At 40.9% G+C, this 25,171-nt stretch overlaps 1 protein-coding gene across 2 annotated transcripts in view; it reads right to left on the bottom strand.

Moving 5' to 3' along the window:
- Window positions 1–25,171, bottom strand: part of SLC23A2 (solute carrier family 23 member 2) — a 147,865-nt gene that overhangs the window by 30,352 nt on the left and 92,342 nt on the right. For both annotated transcript variants that reach the window (XM_033839087.2, XM_019941473.3), the window contains 2 exons: window positions 13,755–13,871; window positions 11,539–11,696 (listed from right to left, as the gene is read on the bottom strand). In XM_033839087.2, coding sequence (XP_033694978.1) covers window positions 11,539–11,696; window positions 13,755–13,871 — 275 coding nt within the window. The remainder of the gene's footprint in view (window positions 1–11,538; window positions 11,697–13,754; window positions 13,872–25,171) is intronic.

Below are 25,171 nucleotides of genomic sequence, written 5' to 3'. Positions count from 1 at the left end.
AGCACATGAGTAAATGCAGGCACACCTGGAAGAAAGAGCCCCAGTCTGCAAAGATGTCCTCGGCCACACAGCCAGAGATGCTGGCTTCTCCGTCCTCCCCTCCTGCTGTTCTCCCCACAGACAGCCCCAGGGTGGGCCCTGGGGGAGCTCTGTGGTCAGTGCCAGCACCCCAACACCAGCCCCTGCCATCACCACCTTTCCCCTTGGGGGTGGGGGATGCGGGCATTTGGATGTTTCTGTCCTGCTGAGCTTGTGAGCTCCTTATTAATAAACATCAGTGTACATCTTCTATTTTACCATCCTCCTCCTCTTCTTTCTCCTCCTTTTCAAATTCTTATTGGTTATCATGGAAAAAAATCTATCTCCCCCTGTCGTTCCATTTTGTAAGTCAAAAACTGCCCTAAATCACTGAGGGTAAGCATTAAAATCACGTGAGCTATCTATCTATTGAGGAAAAGGAAAACTGTAAGTTACAAATCAACAGTAGATACAATATTCTTCTTAATCATAAAAAATACTCAAAAGTGCTCGAAATCTTATTTTTAAAGGACCCAGAAAGCTTGCAGACTCTGTTAAATTTCCTGCCTCCAATGTCAAACTAAATGCAGAGATCCTCAGATGCCATCATTCAATCACATTTTAGATACTTCATATTGACTTTATGAACACTGGTACTACTCAAATTCAAAAGATTTTGTCATTTATTATTAGAGATGTATAATGGGCTAACATGGGAACTCAATCACTATCTTTAACATTACTTTGCGGGTAAAATATGAAACTAGCCTTTGGTTAGCAAGGTTAGGAGCTCCTAGATGTCCAGATCATTCTTAAATACTCCTAAGCAGCCTTGAATCAGTGTCCTGGCCAGCAGGATAGGAAGCCAGCATGCTCTCCTCTGAGCTGGCAGCATATTCTGCCCTGAGTGATACGGTAACTGGACTGAGAAACAGTGGCTCTGGCTGAAGGACATGTAGCCGCTTTACAAGTCCAGAGCTGGTACACACTATTCTGAGCTATATGAGGGTTAAGATTCTTTTGTTCTCCTGGCCATTTTAATCCTGCAATGAAATCAATTGAGAGATGCTGGCTTTAAGACACAGAGGCAGGCTGCACAGTACAAACCAGATGCAATGCTAGCGGCCACTCCCATGGGCATGCCCTCCACAACCATCCATTAATAAATTACCTGTTGGAGGGGCCTGGCGCATAGTACCATCAAAAGTGGAGTGAAGGTCCCCTGAAGTGGGAATGTATAGCAAAAGGAAAACGCTGCTTGATTTACAAAAATTCCTTAAGCACGATTTTTCAGAAATGTACTGAAAGGGTAAAGGGAGGTCAGCATCTAATCAGGAATGGATGCTACTTCAAATGGTCCAAACAGCATCTGTTTTACTATCATTTCATGTTTCAAGCAATGTAATATGGATTAATATGGATTGCATTTAGAAATCTCATCCTTAGGACCACTGCAATCAACCCTGCATTGGTGACTCACTGGATGTGGGAAAGTGAAGACTGGCTCTGGGCTCCACTTCCGGTGACATGAGTCTCAGTTTGAACCTGCCTGTTGCCCGGGCACCTTTCAGGGAGTGCATTTTATGGCTTTCACCATGACCAAAGGCCTTGAGAGCACTGCTGCAAAGGAGCTCACTCACTTTCACACAACCAGGCCCCTGGGTTCCTTTGAAAGTGGGTGCTAACAGAAAATTCTCACATGTGCTGCCCCAGACAAAGTCTCCCAAGATGACCTGGTAAAAGATGCACATGCCGGCTTATGTGTTCACTCTGCAGCTATGCACACTGCCTGCCACAAGCAGTTCTGGCTGAAAGACAAGCAGCAGGCTTACAGTAAGTATCCCAGCAGTGAAGTGTGGTCTCCATAACTGGCAGCATAAATCAGTGGCTTGACTGAAATATTCTTAGGGAAAGTTGCAGCGAGAGCACACTACTTCATTAAACAAGAGCTCCCCTAAATCAAAATCAACAAAGCCAATTTTCCAAAAAAGAGATTTGAAGATGATAAAGCACTTGATATTCTCAGCTGATAAAGTGGCTTTTCAGGCACTTCCCCAGCATGAAGCTGGTCAATTCCTGGGGCTCTTCACTCACACAATCACCTAAACCTCAGATCCCTGGGCTCTGCAAGCAGACAGGACTGTCTGCTATTTTATTCTCTACTGATGACTGGAAAGGAAACAAATTAAACTGTGCTTTTCTTTACATAAGAGGTTAGCAAACTGGACAGTGAAACAAATCTGGCAAACTACTGTTTTCATTGAGTAGAGTTTCACTGGGACATAGCCACCCTCACTCATTCACGAGTTGTCTGTGCCTGCTTTTATGCTTCAATGGTAGAGCTGAATAGTCAAAACAGAGAACACAGAGCCTAAAATATTCACTGCTTATCACTCTATGGAAAAAATTTTGCCGACCTTAAGTATATCTTAAATATGTGAAGTGTATCTTAAATATGTGAAGATACCCCAAAAATGGATTTTTGCAGATGGAAGTTTTTAAAGTTAATAGTGTTGCTGGATGCCATTAAGAAAAAATCCCTGAGCAGACAGTCACCTTTGTAGTGACACATTCCCATGTCAGGCTCTAGCCCCAGGACAGCAAAAGAACCTAACCAGCCCCAAACAAGTTCTTACTATGTTCAAAACCCTGCTGGAGGTGCCTCATTTCCTCCTCGGTGTCCAGGTGACCTGAACCCATTCCCCAGTCTAGTCTCTCACCGGCCACTTTACATGCCTGCACTCCAGGCAAGCGGTCTACTTTCTTGCCTCTGAGCCTTTGCTCATCTCTTATGTCATCAATTCATTGCTAATGCTCCATTTCTATTCAACATTGAAGGCACAGAGAAAATACCACTTCCTCTAGGAATTGTTCTCGGCTCCCTTTTTGTCCAATTTTTATCTCCCCCCTTTTTTTTGAATATCACCATAGACACATGGATTCATTTTTTATTCAATTTAATAATATACTTCCATGACTATTCCTTTTAATAATTAAATTGTCTCAAACTTGCCCACAGCAGCACAGTTCCAGAATTATACCAATGTCACTACTAACAAGACTACTAAGTTTAAGACTTCTCTGTGTTTTCTTTTTCTTAGAATATATCCCATTCAGAGTGTGCAAAGTACTATGTTCTAAAGTCTGTGAATTAATTCTTTTCTCCATGTGGTCAGCAATTTGACATAAAGTTAGGTTCACTTGTTTCTGTTTGTATTCAATTTTAGGGTTTGTGTTTCTTCATCCTTTTAGATTTTATGTTTTGGATATGCTGAACATTTTACGGTTAAAAAAAAATCAAACCATATAGAGATATACCAGGAAAATGTCACTCCTATCCCCTCCAACCCCCAAATCTGACTTATTGATCATTAACCATTTTTATTAATTTCTAACTTATTCTTGTTTCTTCAAACATATACACACTCTTTTGTAACTTGTTTTTTCAATATATTCCGGAACTTACTGTATACCAGTTCATGGAAATCTTTCTTATTCTTTCTCAGGGTTGCATAGTAATTCATTGTGTGATGTATGGTAGTTTCCTACAGATAGGCATTTAAGTTGTGTTAACTATTTTCCCATTACAAATTACACAGCAATAAAAAAAAACTTTTTGTATTTATTTTGCATTTGTGGGAGTATATCTCCAGGGTAAATTTCTAGAAGTAGGTTGCTGGATCAAATGATAAATGCATATGTACTCTAGATATCGTAACATTCCTCTTCACAGGGACTGAATTATTTTCACTCCTGACAGCAATGTGTAACAATGCCTGTTCTCCCACAGCTTTGCCATCAGAGTGGCTTGTCAAAATCATTTTTTGGGGCTTCCCTGGTGGCGCAGTGGTTGAGGGTCTGCCTGCCGATGCAGGGGACACAGGTTCGTGCCCCGGTCCGGGAAGATCCCACATGCCGCGGAGCGGCTGGGCCGATGAGCCATGGCCGCTGGGCCTGCGCGTCCGGAGCCTGTGCTCCGCAAAGGGAGAGGACACAACAGTGAGAGGCCCACGTACCGCAAAAAAAAAAAAAAAAAACTCATTTTTTGTTAATCTGACAAAGGAGACAAATGGTATCTCAGGGTAGCTTTAGTTTGTATTTCTTATTATAAAGTCAATTTGATCCTTTCTTATGGTGAAGGGCCATTATATAGCTTTTTATGTAGCTATTCATGTCTTCTGTCCTTTTTTTCTATACCATTTTTGGTAATTTTTAACTTTGATTTTTCAGAGTTCTTTCTATATTGGAGATATTAGAACTTATCTATATTATGAATATTTTCTCCAGTTTGTCATTTTTGTTTGTTTATGGTATATTTTTACAATGCAAAGCTTAAAAATTTTAAAACATTTAATGGCATCAAATTTATTATCCTTTTATTGTTTCTGGAGTTTGAATCCTAGTTTAAAAGTCTTTCCCAACTTCTAGTTATAAAGGAATTTGCCCTTGTTTTATTCTAATGGTTATATAGTATCATGTTTCTTACATTTGGATCTCTAATCCATTTTCAGTTGATTCAAAGAAAACTTTTAACTAAAGGCAAATCTAACCTTTATCTTCAAGTCCATGATATTCTGGTCTTATATGTAAATATCAAAATTATATAAACTATCTCAGTCAACACTTCCAATTAGACACACTCCTAGGGAACCTCAGTAGGAAGCAGCCGACTGTCTCCTCTCCCAGCTCCCAGCAGAAGGCTTCGTCCAGACAGAGCACAGCAATTTAGGAGGGTTGGCTGGGTACAATTTTGATAACCTTTTCAAGCATGATAGTATCAACTATTTCAGGTCAAAAGTTTGTTTTATTACTTAAAGATCTAGCCAGTCACAGAGAAGCATAAGGGAACTCTTTGGGGTGTGGCAATGCTCTATCTGCTGGTTGTGGTGGTGATTAAGTGACTGTACACATGGGTAAAAACTCATCTAACTATGCAAGTGAAAAAGGGAAAATTTTACTGTATGTCAGTTACCCCTCAATAGATATGACTTAAAAAAATTATGTCTATAAAGTGTCTTTCTGGGAGGAGAAATGGGGGAGGATGGTAACATGGTCCTTAGAATACTAGAATGAAGTCAAATAGTTACAAAAAACACAAAATTTAAAAAAAAAGAAAAGAGTTTCCCTCTGGGTATTTGACAAGAAGCTCTATCCTCTGCTCCTGTGTAGTGCTGCTCTATCCCTGTACAGCTTTCGCCAGGCAGTCACCTGCCTGAAAAGGAATGATAAAAGGGAGAATTAGTGGGCCATGAGGAAGAAGATGAGCATTTTAGAACAAGTGGGAACATACAGGGCAAGTGAGATGTGACGTTCAAAGAAAAAAGACTGTGGGGAACTAAATTCATTAACCCCACATATACTAAGAGGACTTAGTCTCCTAGTCTCCTGGAGCATCAGAAATATTAGCAAACAGAGAAACAGCATGTTCACTGAATGGGGAGACCACCCAGAAAAGCTAGAGTTGAAGAAGTCCACCTGTGGCCATGTGGCCAAGGAGCACACCCAACCCCTGCCATGTCATCAAGGACAAGCTGCTCCATTTGGCATACCAGCCTTGCCCACTGCACCCCCATCTGCCTCACCTACACCCACCCTTCCAGAGGGTCCACTAAAATAATGAGCACCAACAGGCAAGTGTGGGCGAGTGCCAGGCATTATCTTATTTGATGCTCACTAACAAATTTATTATTATTATTATCATTTTATGGAGGAGCAAAGGGGACTTTGAGACCAGGTAACTTGCCCAAAGCCACAGAGCTGGTAAACAGTAGAATGGGAGTGACGCCACCTCTGAAGCCAGAGCCCCTCGACACAGCTGGTGAGGGCAAACCTTCCTCCAAGGTCACTACCTCCAGGTTCTCACTGGCCCCCATGTTTTTAATGTACTACCTATAATTCTTTGAGTTAAATAAACAGTAATTTTTTTTTTTACATGGGGGCAGGAAAAACCTACGACTTGCTATTAAGAGCCTGCTTAACATCACAGGCTCACTATCATCTACACAGTAATTTTAATGTTCACCCTGAATCAACTATGCCTTTGGCCCCATCTCCCAGTTTACAACAAATAGGGGGATTGTGGAACAAATCAAATACCACCACAAGGACACAATCGGACATATTCAGACCACGGGATGCTCAACGAGACAACTGGCCTGGACTCTTTAAGAAGAGGATGATGTGGAAGAAAAATGTAGAGACTGTTTATTACTAGACCAAAGAAACACAACAAACAAATGCACCACACGAACTTGATTGGATCCTAGTTCAGAGAGGTGGAGGGAATAGCCATAAAAGATATTTTAGGGACAACTAGGGGAATTAAATATAGACTGCATATTAGATGATATAACTCAGCTTTCTCAGGTGTGGTAAACGGTTACACAGGTGACCCTCATTCTTAGGAGAGTATCTGGGGGTGAGCCATCATCATGCTGCCTGAAATTCTCAAGTAATTTAAAAAATTGCACATACACCCCCACACAAACACATATACAGGAAAAGAATGTGGGGGAAAATCCCAGCCTCCCCTACCCCTATCCAAGCACTGCATCTCTCCATTCTTCTAAATTTTATCAACAGTTAAGAGTTCAAAGCCTTATACTTGAGACTTTAAAGTATCCTGGAGCTGCCTCCTATACCGTACACGTCCCAGAACCAAAGGAGATGGAAGACAGGGTAGCTCTCTCCTCAAGGCAGACAACTCTGTTAGAGACCAGGCTGCTGCACCAGCTACAATGACTCTCTCAGCCAAAACCCTACCTTTTCTCAGCAAAGGAATATTCTGTGTGTCTACAGCAGGCCTGTTATGGCCAAGAGAGGCTCTCAAGAAACGGGCCACTCCACCTGCAATTTTTTCTTTTGCTGGAGAGCTGAGAGAAAGGCCTCCAAGAGGCACCTGGAACAAAAAGCTGGATGTGGTCCCCAAACACAGCACCTGCACACCTCAGGGAAAGCTGGAGGTCAGCATGGTGTGCAAGGGGGCAGGGTCCATCCCAGAGGGCCCTCCTTCACCCCCAGCTATGCATAACACCCGAGGACAAGGGCTCTGGGAAGCTCAGAGCTGCTATCAAAGCTTGGTCTCTGATGGAAAAGACAACGGCAGCCTAGGTTATGCATGAACTGAGTCCTCCCCAAAGCCAGGGAGGCATAGCTGCTGCTGGCTGGCTAACATATGAGTTAGGGGACTCTGAACCCTGCCCCTGCTCTTGGGATTTTAAAGGTTTTTTACTAATTCCTGGAAAGAGCCCAAGGGGTAGGTTGGATTGAAATCAATCAGAATAAGGTTTGATTTCAGCAATCTGAAACCTCACCCAAGGGCACTCGACAGTAAAGACCTCGTTGAAAGCAAACTGCAGGGGATAAAAGTCAAAGAAAAGAAGGAAGAAGGAAAAGGCTGGATGGGAGGAGGGGGATGGAAGAAGCAGCTGTCACAGAAACTACCCATCTCCAACAGGTGGAAGCCCTGGGAAGCACTAAAGCCACAGAAGTCACACAACTGGGGCAGAGACATATGACCTCCATTTCAAAACAAGTCATGATCTCTGGAGGAAAGGAAAGCATGTTCATGCCAGGGGAGATGTGTAGTGAAGGAAGGAGGGTCTGCAGCACACGCTGCATCAGACACATTTTCTGTGTCCTTGGCCAGCCCAGCCCATGGAAAACATGCCCCCAAAGGAGTATTTTACAACACAGCATCTTAAAGTCGGCATTCTGAGCTTGTGTTCAGGTTTGCAAAGGCACACATCTGTTTCACCCTCACTTTTTCCATATCAATTTTGGTTATTTTTATGGAATGAAACAACTTTCCAGGAACAGCATGCCACTCTTCACCAGAGTGCCCGTGTGAAACACGGAGCAGGGATGACCTGGCCACAGCCCAGAGGATGGGAATGCTTATACTTCCTACCTCGGTTCTAGACCTGTGATCATGGTCTTAGCTTCCTCACAATACAGGCCCCACCCCTCAGAGGCATGGACTATGGCTGGTCTCTAGGTCCCATGTACACACTACATCCAGTGCAAGGGAGTACTGGGTACTCAACAGGTAAACACACGAAGAAACGGACAGAACTCAGACACACATGGCAAACCACTCAGAGTTGTAAAAGTCTGAAAATCTGTCCCAGAAATCATGAAAGCTGAACATGATTTTCCTTCTGCAGCTCTCTGCCTAAGGAAATGAGTGTGAACTGCAAACAAACACCAACAAACACGTACAGGCCATCTGCAATCCTATGTCTGTGATACTGGGAATAAACCCCACTCTTGGCACATCAGCCTTTCTTTCCCACTGTCCCACCTTGATATTCCCTCTGCCCCAACTGCTTTATCTGTTTGATCCTGTTGTGATCAGGAAGTAAATGCACAAGTCTGTTAAGATGATAATTCACAGTCTACGATGAGGGTCTATGTTAGCAAGCAGCAGAATTAAAAGGCTTTTCACATTATTCATACTCTGTAACTTCCCAAATGTATTTTAGGAAGAGCTTATAATAATCTACAAAAACACAGTGATGGCAAATGTCATCCACAGGACACCTTAGGAAGAGCCTCCTGTCATTTTCACAAAAGGAAACTGGGAGCTGGAGAGGTCTTCTGTCCAGAGTCATAACGCTGCATAGGTCCCTCTAACTTCTCATACTCACTCATTTCACTCCCCCGTGTGCGAATGGGGAAGAAACCATCATTTGCCATGTGGCATAAGCTAATGCTTTACTGGAAACTGTAGATTCTGACTGCCCATGGGATTAAAGTTGATCATTACAATATTCAACAACTTGATTTTAACTAACACTGGCAATGTTGCTGCTCTGGCTTTGGTGGGTCCCCTGGAATAGGCCAAGGGATGCTCAACCCTGCCCCCGTTCTGAGTAAGTACTGGGTGCCAGAGGTGGGTCCCCACTCTACTGAGGTCTGAGTGCCAATTTTGGTCTGCTGGAAATACTAGAGGAGTGGGATATTTGGCCACTCCTGAGATCTCTGCTCTTCTTTTACGAAACCCACAGGAAAACCAGGGGCAAGGGTGTGAGAGGTGATTCAGCTAGTAGGGGTAGCCCTGCCTCTTTGGGCACCATGGAAGGAAGGGAAGATGGGTAAAGAGGAGTTAAGAGTTTTAACAGAAAAGAGTGAAGGACAGGGAGATGCAGAGGATGGAGGAGATGGGACACATGAATAAACAGATACAGCAAACAAACCCCAGAGGTGGTGACCAACCAGGCAGGGAAGGAAATGCCTCTCACCCACCTCATCATCTGGGTTCACCTTCACACAGCAGGCCCTCAAATATATGCTGGATAAAACTAAAAAGAATGTATCAACAACAGCTTGAGGCTTTGTGGAGCTGGAAACCATGGCGCTGAGTGCCTTCTCACTGTTTCCCTACTAGATGGGAGCTGGAGGCAAGGATTCCAGGCAAGAAAAAGGTGCTGTAGCACAAAGAAGGGAGTAGAGCAAAAGTTAACTGACTCCTCTTTTCCCATCTTCCCCTCCTTCCACTGTGCTCCTTCAGGGGGAGGGGAGGGGGTAAACTGCACTGACCCAGGCTGCTCTGTTTAGGTCTCTTGTGCCCCAACGATGGGCAAGAGGGTCCTGAACGGGTGCCCTCCCATAACTGAAAGCACACACCAAAAGTTACCCCAAACTCTCCCTACTATGTCACCATTAGGCAACTGTGCCCAGCACAGCCAGGCTCAACTGTCAGTCAGGGTTAGCCTCCCTGATATGAGACCAAGGCAGAGCTGCACCTGGTACCTCCTGTACATCAGTAAACACGTCTTTCATTCCCTCTTCAAGTCAACCAACAATTCTCAACTAGAGGCACTGCCCAAATTTACAGATGGTTTGTGCTACAAGTTCCCTGATGAGCTAGCTGTTTAGAAAAAGAATATTTCCCCAGAGAACCAGTGTCCTGTGTACACTTGAGTCGGTCAATAAAAGCTTTCTAATCCTTTCTGGCTTTGAAATACAGAACCTTGAATGCTGTGTCAAAAGAATGAAAGATGCTGCCAGCCAAATTTAACTACCTGGGCTCTAAGAAAATGAATCAAGTCCTCTCTGGAATGCCTGAACACATCTCCTTCCCCTAACAGGTCAATAACACCCTGACTTTCCCTCAGGGGTCCCCTAAGAAGACCCTCCCTTCTGAGGTAAGGGATCTGCTCAGCATGGTGGCTGCAGGCAGTCCTGCAGGGGCTGGGGTTTTGAGAACCCCAAGAGCTAGCCAGCCCTCACAGCCTTCCTTCCATCAGCAGAACTGCTAGGGAGCTGCCGTATCCCTCCTGAGGACATTGCTTATGCCGCCAACCAGGATGCCCTAACACTGTTCTTCCCATATTCTCCTGCCCCGCCCCCCCTCAAGTAAAGGTCACCCTGAGGATTCTGACTCACTGGAATACACTCCATGATTCCCAAGCTGCCTTCTTTTCCCTCTGCCTTTGCTCCCATTTTCCTAGCAGGGAAGGCAGACTGTCTGTAATGGAGTGAGAGACAGAACTCGCATGTTTACTCTGCTGTCCTCCCCCTGAGGACAGTCCTGTCCCCACAGGCTCCACCCCTTGAGCAGCACCCTAGGGTAGAGGAAAAGGCTGCATGTGAAGAGGGTGGAAGAAGGGGACAGGAGGGGACAAAGCAAGCCTGCAGGAGGAGGTAAGACAGGACAGTTCTTTTCCTACCTATGCCAGCTCCATACCCATTTAAGCTGGGGACTGGGGATGCAAAGCGCAGTTCTGGCATCAAGGAAGGAAACACGAATCAGCAAGAAAAGACACAAACAAAAAAGGACAAAGTGGAATAAGAGCCACATTAGAAGAACATACACAAGGTGCATGTGTGGGAATTCAGAGAGAAAGGAGGCTTTGGGAAGTCAGGGATGCTTCACAGAGAGGAGAGGGGCAAGCCAGGACTGGAAGGCTGCAGCGAAGCACAAGCACAGGATGGCAAGACAGCAGGGTGGGCTCGGGGAGGAACTCACCCCTGGGTGAGTGCAGGGAAGGGGACTGCAGGGCGCAGGGACATGGCTGGAAGGGTGGTGGGACAGAAAACAAGGGAGAAGTCTACAGGGTGGGCACATCTGTTTTTTTAAACAGGGAGTAGGGCTGTAGCCTGGTAACACCCAGGAAGATGCAAACACTGAAAGACAGCACTAGAGTAGCACACAGAGCAGGGCAGAGGAGAGTAGCCCTGGAGGCAGGGAAACCAACTAGGAACCTAGTAGAACAGTCTAGGCCTGAACTTCAGGAATGGGGGCAGGGAGGGGGTACTGGAGAGAAAACTTGCCCTGCCAACTGGTGGGATGGAAGGAGCTGAGAGTGAGTATGTTTCCAGCCTGCACAACTAGGTGGGAAGCGGTGCCACCCACCTAGAGAAGAAACACAGTAGCGTTGGGGGAAGGCAGGGCAAATGCCACTAGGACACACCTCCCTATACTCCAGTCAGTCCCTCTAAGCAGCCCTAGGTGAATGGCAGTACTTAATGCTTCATGGGTGCTTCAGCATCCCCAATTTAGTGCCCCAATCTCACCTGCATCCAAAAGTTGTCTGCAGCAAAGTTGTGATTCCCACGCAGAAGAAAATGGTCCCGATGAGCTGGCTGGTGGCCCACTGGTCAAATCCCACACACATGGCATCGGCCAGCAGAAAGGGCACCGCGATGGTGCCGCTGAAGCACGTCAGGTAATGCTACGGGTGACAGGGAGACAGAGGGGAAAAGAATAAACCCTTCTTTGTATTTTTTCTGATTTTACCCTAACTTTGCCCACCCCCCTGTTGTTTTTAAAAAGTTACACACATGAAGAATTTGGTTTTTTAGATACACACTCTTATCATATGCCAAATCATCTCTGTTTTTTGCATTTCTCCTTTCCATTACATTTTCTTGTCTTATCACTAACTTGTATTATTAATTATTACTTGCATGAATCCAGACCAGCACAAAGGAAGTACTCAACACAAACACTGGTAGTGTTTTATTTATATAATTCTTATTGGGAATATTTGCTTTTTTAAAATGCTTTTCAGCATCAATTGCTAAAACCATAGGTCTTTCTCCTCTAATCTGTTAACATGAACCGTGTGGCACTGAACCATTCTAGTTAGTCATGCTAGATTTTTCTTCTGGGATTTGATATGCCAATATTTTATGTAGAATTTTACATCTATGTTCTTGAGATAATTCGTCCTTTTTTTTTTTTTAATTCTTTTAGGTCTGGGGATTAAAGTTACAAGCTTCATTGCACAAGGCGTTTTCCATCTTTTTCTATGGTCTGGCATTGTTTAACAGCAATCAGGGAAGGGCTAGGGTCACACAGTAGCTGTGGGAATCCTCCAGAAAGAGCCCATCCCACTCTTCCTTTAGGGCCCCTCCCCCATTCCTTGTGGCCCTGGCAGGACATTCCAGCCCTCACTGCTCACTTCCCTTCCTCCCAGAGGCCTACCTGTTCAGTTCCTACTTCTGTTCTGCAAACTTCCTACGTTTCTTCCTAATAGTTCCCCATCTCTGGTCATGTTTGCCAAAATGTGCTGCTTGCAGCCCATAAAGCCTAACTGTGTAACACTAATAGGTGTTTGGTGAGGGGAAGAGAACATTCTCATCCAGGACTTCCCAGAGCTGCTCACAAGTTTAAGAGTGCTGTGCACTGTCAAGAAGGGCATGATGCACACAGGGTTTCCCAATCCTATCTGAACAGGGAAGACTACTTCTAGAAACATCTATAATATAAACATTTCAAAAAACGAGTTTCTTGAATCTGATTCCAGATACTCAGCCCTAGGGAAATTATTTGCCAAGACCAGTCAGCTCCTTTGGTTATGTCTTCTTTATTAGATGCCTTTCTGTCCAGGTTACCAAGTGCTTTGATACCTAAGGGGAGGGGCCTGGAAACGGGACCAAAGCATCAGCTCTCATCAGGTACAGTTCACCTCCAAGTGAATAAACCTCTCTGGATAACGGGACTGATTTTCTCAGCATGAACTGATCATTCAAACGTAAAGAATGGAAAGTGAAACCGCAAAACCAAGGCAAACACAGGCCAGGGGTATGTGTCTGGACAAAGAGGCTTCCATGTCATCCCCTTTCTCCTAAAGCCCCACTTCAATCGTAAGTGGGAAAAGGGAGTGGTGGTGGTGGTGGGGGGAGTGGGTACCAAAGATTCAGGAGTCCTGCATTAGCTTGGGTCACCTCTCGCCCCATCCCCCCACCCCTCCCCTGGCAGCTTCCCTGCTCTGCTCCCACTGGAAATTGCAGCAGACAAAGCAGACACCACCGAGGCGAAGTTTGCCTTCCTTTAAAAATAAGATTGAAGCCTCCACATTTATGCCCTGACCAACACAGCACTTCTCAGTGTCACCCATATTTCATGGCAGAACTGACGGTGACTGTGGTTGATTAACTAGGCATGAGAGATGAACATTAACCCTTTTTTCTCTATTCTTCTACCTTTATCTTCCCTCTATTCTCCCCTTTCCACACATCTATGATCTTTTTCCCTTACTTCCATGTCATTTCTCTTGCTTATTCCCTGAACATTTTCCTTCTTTCATTCCATGATTAACCTACTCCTCCTGTTTTCCTCCTTTCACTGTTATGAAGTTCATGTTAACAATTCCCATTCAACATTCTTAAAAGAGTAATTTATATTAAAGTTGTCAATAAATAAAAAATAAAAATTGAATTTTAAATAATCCAGACAGACAATTCAAGCATCTGCTGGTGGTTATATTCCAAAGGAATCATCTTACCTGCAACCCCAGAAATATGCACAGGTACCAGGGAGGAACATCTTCTATGGTGTAAATCATGTCCGATCTCTGGGGGTCAAGACTGCCCGTGCTATCCAAGGTCTCAGCAAGAGAGCTCTGTGAACGAGAGGGAGAAAACAAGTTGTTTAATGGAAGCAAGGACTAAAGTTAACTCAGCACAGGCTACTGTTACTGAAAAACAACTTTATAAAGTGTCTGTTGCTCTCCTGTAAAATTAAGCCTTGGTCACCTCTGACACAGTGTCAAGCGCACTCACTTGGTGGGACAGTCTGCTCTCAGGATTTGGGGCTTCAGCATTCCTTCCATCAACTCACACCCAAGAGCACCCAACTTGCTCAGAGCTTCTCCCCAAGACTGGGCACCCACTGCATGGAGAGGGATGCTCCCAAGGTTGAGACCACAAAGTAATACCTTGGCATGAGCTGCCCTTGGGTAGTAACCCTAATGAAGCAATGTTACAAAATGCTAACCACTTTCCAACAGAGAGCACTAATCTGTCCCTCCTATCCCATTCCATCCCTGCAAGGAAAAAGACTTCTGTACCTAAACACCCTTCTTTTAAAACACTGCTGCTCAGACATAATGGTGAGTGAAGAGAGCAAAGGTATACAGATATGATGATTCAAATTTTGTTTTAAAAAACAGACTAAAAATGTATTTATACTTCAGGGAACTTTTTTTTTTTCTTTTCCTCTCACCATTACTAAAGATTTTTTTAAATGTTAAGCCTTGCATCCTTTATAAGCCAGAATCTTTACAAAGACCAGACACTTTAGGTTATAGTCTAGACATTTCCAGTCAGCTTCAGCTTCAGCATCACTTTTGAACTCATCCAGTATCTGAGCCAAACTGAAAACTCGGGGGTTCCCCCATATACCCTCAATACTGCTGTAGTTTCTAAAACCCTACAAACAATTTCTTGGAATCCAAGATGTGCATTTTTTTTTTTTTTTTTAGTTTTTTAATAACATAAAGTGCTTAAGAGGAAATAAAATTAAAAGATGTGCCACAAAAAAGATAAAGATGATAACATTCTGATCCTTGGCCACACCTAGCCCAATTTGTACCCCCTTTCCAATGGATTTGATCCACATTTGAAAGATGCTGACTCCTTATGTTTATCACTCCATTTTTCATGCACAGGGATTTGGGGGCCAAATACTCTTGAACGAAAGAAGTGACACAATTCAGCCTTACCTTCTAAAGCCTAAAGGTAAATATCTGATGTAAATTGACATTTTATCTAATCCAAATGTGAATTGAATATGACCTTTCGGAAAGAACTTTTTCTTCCATTCAAAAATGGATGCTGGCAGATCTGCATTATTAAACGGGTTTAAACCTATTATAAGTGTCATTTAAAATTTGTTTGTAGTGGTGGTAGAGAAAGTACATATGATGAGGAACTTGATATGTGGTGATGTACAGTAAAGGATTAACTCAGCAGGTCTGGGTTGTCCAAACCCTGCACATTTCAAAGAGAAGTTTGGCCCTTGCCTGCCACCTGGAAGATAACCTCTGTGCTCTTGGAATATCCTGCCTCTTAAGAGTGTATCTGTTTACCTGAATGAAGCCTTGAGCTGCCCTTCATAGATTATGCTAACAATGCAACTGATGATGGGGCCTTGGGCCACATGGTATCAGTTTGACTCCAGAGGGTCTGGCAACACTCCTTCAGTGTTGTCACACTTTGTTTCGGGGGAAATTAAGCACTGCTCACATGATTCCACTAGGAAGAGGACAACCGAAAGCTTGTTCTGTGTCTCCTAGACCTTGCCCTACATGTTTTTTTCCATTGATCTTAATCTGACCCTTTCTCTCAAATAGGCTGTAACCAGGAGTGTAATAGCTCTTCTGAATTCTGAGTCCTCCTAGCAAACCACTGAACCTGATTTGGGACTCCCAAATCAGTCTTGGAAATCCCTGAACTAAGTTGACCATTTGCTGACATGATGCAACTATGGATACTGGACTCACTATAAAAAGGACAATTCAACACTATCATATGACCTACAGATGGGGAATGTTACTGCTCACAAAGTAACAAAAAGAAATATCTGAAAACAGAGTATAGTAACACTACAATTACTACATTAGTACAATCTGTTACAATAATATTATACGCATTATTATTCTAATGATTCCAAAATGACTAGTTTTAACTATAAAACAGATGAACAGAAATGAAAAGACTGCATCTGTCCTCTTTCAGGCCTGGAAGGCTAAGATTAAGATGTGTACACAAACATATACATATACTGTACACACACAATTTTTCTTAGTAATGAGGGTGGTTCTACAACTCAGAAATGGAACTAATGTAAAAAGTCCACAAATGGTATTAGGAAAAAGTAGGGAATTGTGTGGTCAAGGGGATCAGTGAACTCTGTCAGAAAAATGCTGCACCACCCTTCCCAGAGACAGAAGGAGTGTGTTTGGTCACTGTGGACCCTGGTACCACATTCTGTTACCACTGCATGAACAATATGAACTCTCTTAAAACTGCAAAACAAAAAGCTCCAACAGCGAGGTTTCTTTAAAAGATGACTACATTAATAATTTGATGATATCATCTTGAATAGGCTTTTCCATATTATTCTAATATTCTAAGATAATCTAAAGGAAAAGGAAATTACCTGTTCTTCAAAGATTAGTGAACTCAGAATTCAGTTCTCTTGTTGGAGACTTCTTAAAAGATCGTTAATAACCTTTCCAATCTCTCCTATGGTTATTTATCTAGTACAGCACTTTTAAGTCACTTGTAGTCTTTTTCTCTAGGAAATAATTTCCTCTACAGCAGGAGTCAGCAAACTCTTTCTATAAAGGGTTATGCAGTAAATATTTTAGGCCTTGTGAGCCATATGGTTCTGTCACAAATACTTAACTCTGCTATTATAGTGCAAAAGAACATTAGACAATATGTAAACAAATGAGTTATAGCTGTGTTCCAATAAAACTTTATTTACAGAAACAAGTGTTGGGCCAGATTTAGTTTGCAGGATGCAGCTTGCTAACCCTGCTATAGGGTTTCAAATTGATTATCATAAAGTTGTAGTTAATATTCTCTTATACATGTTTCTTATATTTCCTTTCACATTGCTAATATGCATTAGTGCTTTCTCATCTTTCACCTTAATCAGGTCCACCAAAGATCAATGTCACTGGTCTTTTCAATAACCAGTTTTTGAGTTCTAGTAAAACATGGTTCATTGACCACATCTGTCATTTCCTCTAACTCCTAAAAACACTAAGAATAAATATGACACAAATCTACAAGGACAAAGAAAACAGTAGAAAGAGAAATGAGAATAACATATTTTGGAATATGCAAAGCATTTGTATGAGCTGTGACCCATTTAGCAGAGGGAAGGAACCTAAAACATAGGTGCCTGGAGAGGGAAGGTATAAAGAAGCAAGTTGGTTGACCAACAGAAGTCCAGAAAGGTTCTATGCTTGGAGGCACAAGACAGAGTAGGGATGGAAAGAAGATGGGATTTAACTCTGCGAACCAATCAGACACCCTGTTGCCTACTGCTGTCTTCATCCTACAAGACACAAAAATGTATTGTTTGAAGAATACAAATCAGAAACACCTCAGACTGAAGAATGCTATGTGGGGTTAAATGCAAGCGTGAACAGCAGGATCCTCATCTGCTTCCAAATGCCGGAAGCCAGGTTATATACCCACAGGAGGAGACTAGAGGATTTATTTCTAGAGGAATTGATCAGCCTCAGAGACAAGACACTGCCATCTCTAGACCCTACAGTGATAAGACAGCTTTCCCTACTCAGTGGAAAGGCCCATCAGTAGACAAACTTCATCCACACACAATGACCCTACAGTCATATTTTTTATTGCCTCACATTCCTCCAAAACTAAGAGCCAAATAAACAGAGGAAATAGGGTCCATGTAGTAGAAAGAAAACATATTGGGGGTGGGGGGGGAGAAACCTGTGTCTTCACAAAAATAAAAATATTTTGCACCTGGGAAGAGAGCACTGCCGTTTTAAAAGCTTTAATCAGCAAATAAAAACAAACAAACAAAAAAAAACAGGAAAAGAGATCTTAGAAACTAAAAACAAAATAGGAAAAAAAAATTCAACAAAAGGGTTGAAAGTCAAATATATATGCTCAAAATAACAAAAAGACAAATACTGGGACTTCCCCGGTGGTCCAGTGGTAAAGAATCTGCCTTCCAATGTAGGGAATGTGGGTTCAATCCCTGGTCGGGGAACTAAGATCCCACATGCAGCGGGGCAACCAAGCCTGCGTACCACAACTACAGAGTCCACGCACCACAACTACAGAGTCCACGCACTCTGGAGCCTGCATGCCACAACTACAGAGCCCATGCACTCTGGAGCCTGTGCACCACAACTAGAGAGAGAAAACCCACACACCACAACTGGAGAGAAGCCCGCGCACTGCAATAAAGAGCCCATGTGCCACAATGGAATGTAGGAAAGATCCTACATGCTGCAACTAAGACCTGATGCGGCCAAAAGTAAAATAAATAAATAAAAATAAATATTTAGGGGAGGGGGAGGAAAAAAAGTCATGCCAGCATGACAGAAGCAACCAGCCCGTGATGCGCCATCCCAAATCTTTGAGCATAATAAAAATGCTGCTTAAAACAAAAGACAAGAAATAATAACAATTTTTATGGAAGAAAACAGAATATAGGAATCAAAGAAATAAGAAATTTCCAAGAACTAAAGGATATGCCTACAAATTAGAAAGATGCACTAAGTACTCAATAAATTAATGAAAAAGGATTCAGATATTTTGAAAACTCAATCAACTGTATTAAAAAATTTAAGAACAAAGGGAAATAAAATGTGAGTTGAAAGAATCTGGACAGAAGGGGGAAAGACAGAAAGATGAAAGTGGTAGGAGCACAAGAGGGAAGAGACAACATGAAAAAAATGTAAGAGAAAAAAAGATTAGAGAGAAGTGATAAAGAAGGCAGACAAAGGAGATCCAAAATATGCATAATTGGAGCCCCCAAATAAGAAAACCAAAAGAAGAGAATGGAACAAAAAATAAAGATATAATTCAAGACAACATTCATTAGCCTTGAAGCTAAATATTGAAAGTGCCAGGAAAAACTGACCCCGGTCAGCATCAAAACTTATGATATGATTATTATCATATGATAGTCATTAAAGTTACTGATTATCAAAGATAAATAAAGAATAGGACAGGCAAAAAGATCAAGATACTGACTTAAAGAAAAAACCAGCCTGAGTTCTTCATAGCCACATTCAACACCAGAAAATGGGAAAACAGCAAACTATTATGATTCAATTATTTTCTTAACTTTGTGTTATAGAATTTTTCAAACATATACAAAGGTAGAAGGAAGATGAAATGCCTGCCCTATATCTATCCCCAACTCCAGCTTCAAAATTTATTAGCCCTATGTTCTTCTTTAATCTATTCCCCATACCATTCCAACTTTACTGGGGTAAGGGGATGGATTATTTTAAACTGAATCCTCAAAATACATAAATTTGTCCATAAACACATATGTATGTCTCTTCAGCAGATAAAGACTTTTAAAAAGAAGCAAAATACCATTACATGCTAATAAAATTAACAATTTCTTCATATCACCTAATACCCAATGCTTTTAAAACTTTTTTCATATTGTATCAAAACTTTGTTACAGCTGATTTATTTGAGTCAGGATCCAAACGATGTCCCAAGGATTTTACACCCAGTTGAACTCTCCTTCAAGGCTAAATGCTATAGATAAATTCTCATCCAAAACTATTCCCATGATCCAGCTCTTCTCTTGGAAACTACTACTATAGTGTTACTTCTCTAACTTCAGTGAACATATCAAATCACATAGGAATTGTATGAAAATGCAAATTCTGATTCAGCAGGTCTTGGTTGGGGCAGAGATTCTACGTTTCTAACATGTAGGTAATGATGTCAATGATGCTAGTGCATGGACTACACTTTGAATATCAAGGGCCTAGAGGGTGAACTTCGGTCAACCCAGAAATTATTAGGGAAACCAGCAGAAGGCTTGTCTCAAATTAACTGTAGAAATAAAACTAAAAATAGGGATTAGATGTATAAAATGGACAACTAATAAGAACATGCTGTACAAAAAATAAATTAAAAATAAAATTCAAAAATTCCAAAATACCAAAAAAAAAAAAAAACTAAAAATAGGGATTAGATTGCCAGAATATATAAATGCACCAAAAAGATAGTCATTACAATTAACAAAATGTGAGAGTGAAAAGGAAAAAGGCAAGCGGTAGAGTAAATTAATTGTCATCTAATATAGCTGGAAGTCAAAGGATGATACTTGAAGCTAACAAATCAATTATAATGATGGGCAAAAGTAATATTTCTGACCAAAATCAGATAGTAGAGGAGAGAAAGAGCAAAAGGAAGGAAGGAAAAACAGTAATTTTGTTACTGTTCATGGTAGGAAACTAGAAGACAATGAAATAAAGGGTTAAGTATATTGTTCTATAGTTATGATTATATAGGTGTCCACTAGAATAAAGTACAGAAGTTTTTAAATATCACAACTACACACACAAATAAATAAAATAGATACTTGTCATTATCACTAAATGTAAACAGGCTAAACTCAACTATTGAAAGAACAAGATTTTAAGACCTTCTCAAAGCAAAACTCAATTCTATGCTGTATATAAGAGATACACCTAAGAATGAGCAAAGCTAAAGAAAAATGCAAATAAAGTCTTAATTATCTTCAAACAAGGTAGTATTCTAGCTAAAGAGCAATAACCAAGACAAATATGAGTATGTTTTAAATGATAAAAGGTACAATTCACCATAAACATGTTATAAATGTCTATGTACAAATAAGAGAGAGTCGATAATTATAAAGCAAAATATCTCAGAAATATGAGAAATCTAAAAAATACCAATAATGGGAAATTAATCTCTCAATTTATGGCAGACCAAATGGCAGGCAAAAGAAAAGATGTAATAACTAATAAAATATAACCTAAATATTTAACTGTTTTCAATTATCTAGAACACAAAAATTCACAAAAAATATTTGCAAAAATTTAACCATAAGGAACACATCAATACATTCCAAAAAATAATACAAGTAACATTTTCTGATCACAATACAATAAAACTGGAAATTAAAAAAACAGACAATCAAAAACCCTCCTCCTGGGGCTTCCCTGGTGGCACAGTGGTTGACAGTCCGCCTGCCGATGCAGGGGACACAGGATCGTGCCCCGGTCCAGGGGGATCCCACATGCCGCGGAGCGGCTGGGCCCGTGAGCCATGGCTGCTGAGCCTGTGCGTCCGGAGCCTGTGCTCCGCAACGGGAGAGGCCACAGCGGTGAGAGGCCCGCGTACAGCAAGAAACAAAAACAAAAACAAAACAAAAAAACCCTCCTCCAGGGACTTCCCTGGTGGTCCAGTGGTTAAGAATCAGCCTTGCAATGCAGGGGATGCCAGTTCGACCCTGGTGCAGGAACTAAGATCCCACATGGCACAGTGCAACTAAGCCCACATGCCGCAACTACTGAGCCCATGCGCTCTGGAGCCTGTACGTCACAACTAGAGAGAAGCCTGCGCACCACCATGAGGAGCCTGCATGCCACAACAAAAGATCCCATGTGCCGCAACTAAGACCTGACTCAGCCAAAAGAAAAAGAAAAACCCTCCTCTATCTGGAAATTTTTAAATGTCCCCTTAAAGGGCAAAGGGGAAGAAATATGATCCAAAATAGAAAACTATTTAGAAAATAGAAAACTTATTAGAATTAACTATGAAAATCCACTGGATATAGCTAAAGCAGTGCTTAGTGGAAAATTCATAGTCTTTGCACTTAAAACAAAAAGACAAACTAAGCATATGCCTCAAAAAATAATAGAAAATAACAGGAAAACCAATAAAGGAATAAAAAACGGATACATTAGAAAATAGAAAAGCATTTGCACTAAGTAAATCTAAAATTTAGTTCTTTTAAATTAAAAAAAACCCAACTAGCTAATCCAGGGAAATAAAAATGGAGCAATGTGGAAGGAGAAAGGACAAGCATAAAAAATCAGAAAAAAAGTGGAAATAATCACAGAATAAAGGAATTAAAAAACATAAAAATCCATTTTGCTCAGTTCTATGTATATAACTTGAAAATTAGAATGAGTCAAATTTTTAGAAAAAAATACTTTACCAAAACTGACTCCAGAATAAAATAAGTCCCAAACTGACTGATTCCCAAAGAAGAAATAGAAATTCTCAAAGGTATGTCAAAAAAAAATACTAGACTCAGATGATTTTATGGGGAACACTAACAAACTTTTAAATACACACACACTCAACATATTACATGTAATATTTATGTTTCATACACAGACACAACTGCGTGCCACAACTACTGAGCCCACATGCCACAACTACTGAAGCCCGTGCACCTAGAGTCTGTGCTCTGCAAAGAGAAACCACTGCAATGAGAAGCCCGCGCACCACAACAAAGAGTAGCCCCTGCTCGCCGCAACTAGAGAAAGACCACATGCAGCAATGAAGACCCAACGCAGCCAAAAATAAATAAATTAATAAAAAAAGATACACATTAACAATTAGATGCATTAAGTGATATTGATTTGGATCCTGTAACTAAGCTTTATCTATTTAACTCCTTATTATTTAGCTGTAAGGGACATTACTGGAACTGAGGAAATGAAAATTATTAAGGTTTATTTTAAAATTGAAATTAATGAAATCAACCAATTATCAATAATAATTGTATCAATGTGAATATCATAATGTTTTTGTTTTTAGGAAATACACACTTAAGTTATTTAGGAATAAAGGAGCATTATGTCTGTAACTTACTTTCAAACAGTGTAGAAATAATAGGTGTATATAGAGAGAATGATTTTTAAAACCATGAGATTATTCAAGATATTAAAATTAATTTTAAAAATAAAAAAATTCCACATACATTTACTAACCTGGTGAGGTATACATTATGTAGGTGGGGTGGGGACTAGCAGTGGCTCACCGTCCATGGTACAACACTCTCGGATATGTGTGCGGGCATGAGTGGAAAAGAATGTGGAATATACACACCAGACTGCCCGCTGCCAATTATGTGGGGTAGACCAAGAATGGAGGCAGCACATTTTAAACTGTTTAATACAATTTTGAACTGTTTATGTTAAACAAGTATGCTCAAGAGAACTTTGTTTTTCAAGACCAGCTAGTACCGGGATAAAAGGTAACTTAAAGAGAATCTGTAGGAATCATAAGTCAAAAAAGGTAAAAACTAAAAAACACTTAAAAAAAAAACCCTCATTATGAAGTTCAAGTCCTTCAACATCCCTAATCTAAGAGTCCCAATGATACTGAGGTCCATCCTATGGACTCATGATTGATGATTTGAGGCATTATCCTTCTCATCCTTTCAGGAAAAAAAAATCCCTTTAAGCAAATTCCAAGATGAGTATCTTATAGCTAGTATCATATTAGCCAGCATTTATCATAAGAACTTCAAGAGTTTTAATGGACATCAGAAAAGTCAAGTTTTTAATAAAATAAGTGAATACATTACAATGAATTAAGAAACCTGTGAATATGGGGAACGCAAAGGACAGGCTCTCTTGCTCTCAGTTCTCTTGTCTCTTCTTGAATGGTCCATTCTTATTTCACAGTCAGGTGTTCAGATAGCCTTTCAATGCCATCTGAAAAGCAAGATCCCAGAGGGCAGCATCTTCTGGTATGAAGTTTTCTTTACACAAATTTAAGACAGCAAAGGACCTAAACGTTTCATTTTCTTCACCTTTAAAACAGGGATAGTGATAGCACCTTTCTAACAGGGTTGCTATGAGGACTAAATGTGACAGGTTGCTTAAAGCATTCAGCCAAGGGTCTGGATGCTTAGCACTATTCAACACATGATAACTCTCACTATCCTTGTCATTTCATAATACAAGGGAAAAAAAGACCAGGAAAATAGGAAGATACTCTATTTCACTAGTATTCAAGGAAATACACACCTATCAAAGTTTAGATGATGAAAAAAATGTTCACACAAACAATAAATGTCTAGCAGAAATGTGCTAACTTTAGTGTACTAGATATTTTTCCTGCCAACAGATCAGTAAAAGGTACAGCTACAGATGTTTAAAAACCTGAAGAATTAATGTTCTCTACTATTCATTTCAAACAAATGACAATGGAGACACAACGACCCAAAACCTATGGGATGCAGCAAAAGCAGTTCTAAGGGGGAAGTTTATAGCAATACAAGTCCACCTTAAGAAGCAGGAAACATCTCGAATAAACAACCTAACCTTGCACCTCAAGCAATTAGAGAAAGAAGAACAAAAAAACCCCAAAGCTACCAGAAGGAAAGAAATCATAAAAATCAGATCAGAAATAAATGAAAAAGAAATGAAGGAAACAATAGCAAAGATCAATAAAACTAAAAGCTGGTTCTTTGAGAAGATAAACAAAATAGATAAACCACTAGCCAGACTCATCAAGAAAAAAAAGGGAGAAGACTCAAATCAATAGAATTAGAAATGAAAAAGGAGAAGTTACAACTGACACTGCAGAAATAAAAAAGATCATGAGAGATTACTACAAGCAACTCTATGCCAATAAAATGGACAACCTGGAAGAAATGGACAAACTCTTAGAAATGCACAACCTGCCAAGACTGAATCAGGAAGAAATAGAAAATATGAACAGACCAATCACAAGCACTGAAATTGAAACTGTGATTAAAAATCTTCCAACAAACAAAAGCCCAGGACCAGATGGCTTCACAGGCGAATTCTATCAAACATTTAGAGAAGAGCTAACAGCTATCCTTCTCAAACTCTTCCAAAATATAGCAGAGGGAGGAACACTCCCAAATTCCTTCTATGAGGCCACCATCACCTTGATACCAAAACCAGACAAGGATGTCACAAAGAAAGAAAACTACAGGCCAATATCACTGATGAACACAGATGCAAAAATCCTCAACAAAATACTAGCAAACAGAATCCAACAGCACATTAAAAGGATTATACACCATGATCAAGTGGGGTTTATTCCAGGAATACAAGGATTCTTCAATATACGCAAATCTATCAATGTGACAAACCATATTAACAAATTGAAGGAGAAAAACCATATGATCATCTCAATAGATGCAGAGGAAGCTTTTGACAAAATTCAACACCCATTTATGATAAAAACCCTGCAGAAAGTAGGCATAGAGGGAACTTTCCTCAACATAATAAAGGCCATATATGACAAGCCCACAGCCAACATCATCCTCAATGGTGAAAAACTGAAAGCATTTCCACTAAGATCAGGAACAAGACAAGATTTCCCACTCTCACCACTCTTATTCAATATAGTTTTGGAAGTTTTAGCCACAGCAATC

Source organism: Tursiops truncatus, chromosome 15 (genome assembly GCF_011762595.2).
Source record: "Tursiops truncatus isolate mTurTru1 chromosome 15, mTurTru1.mat.Y, whole genome shotgun sequence".
Lineage (NCBI taxonomy): Eukaryota > Metazoa > Chordata > Mammalia > Artiodactyla > Delphinidae > Tursiops > Tursiops truncatus.
This window is presented reverse-complemented; position numbering and strand designations above follow the sequence as displayed.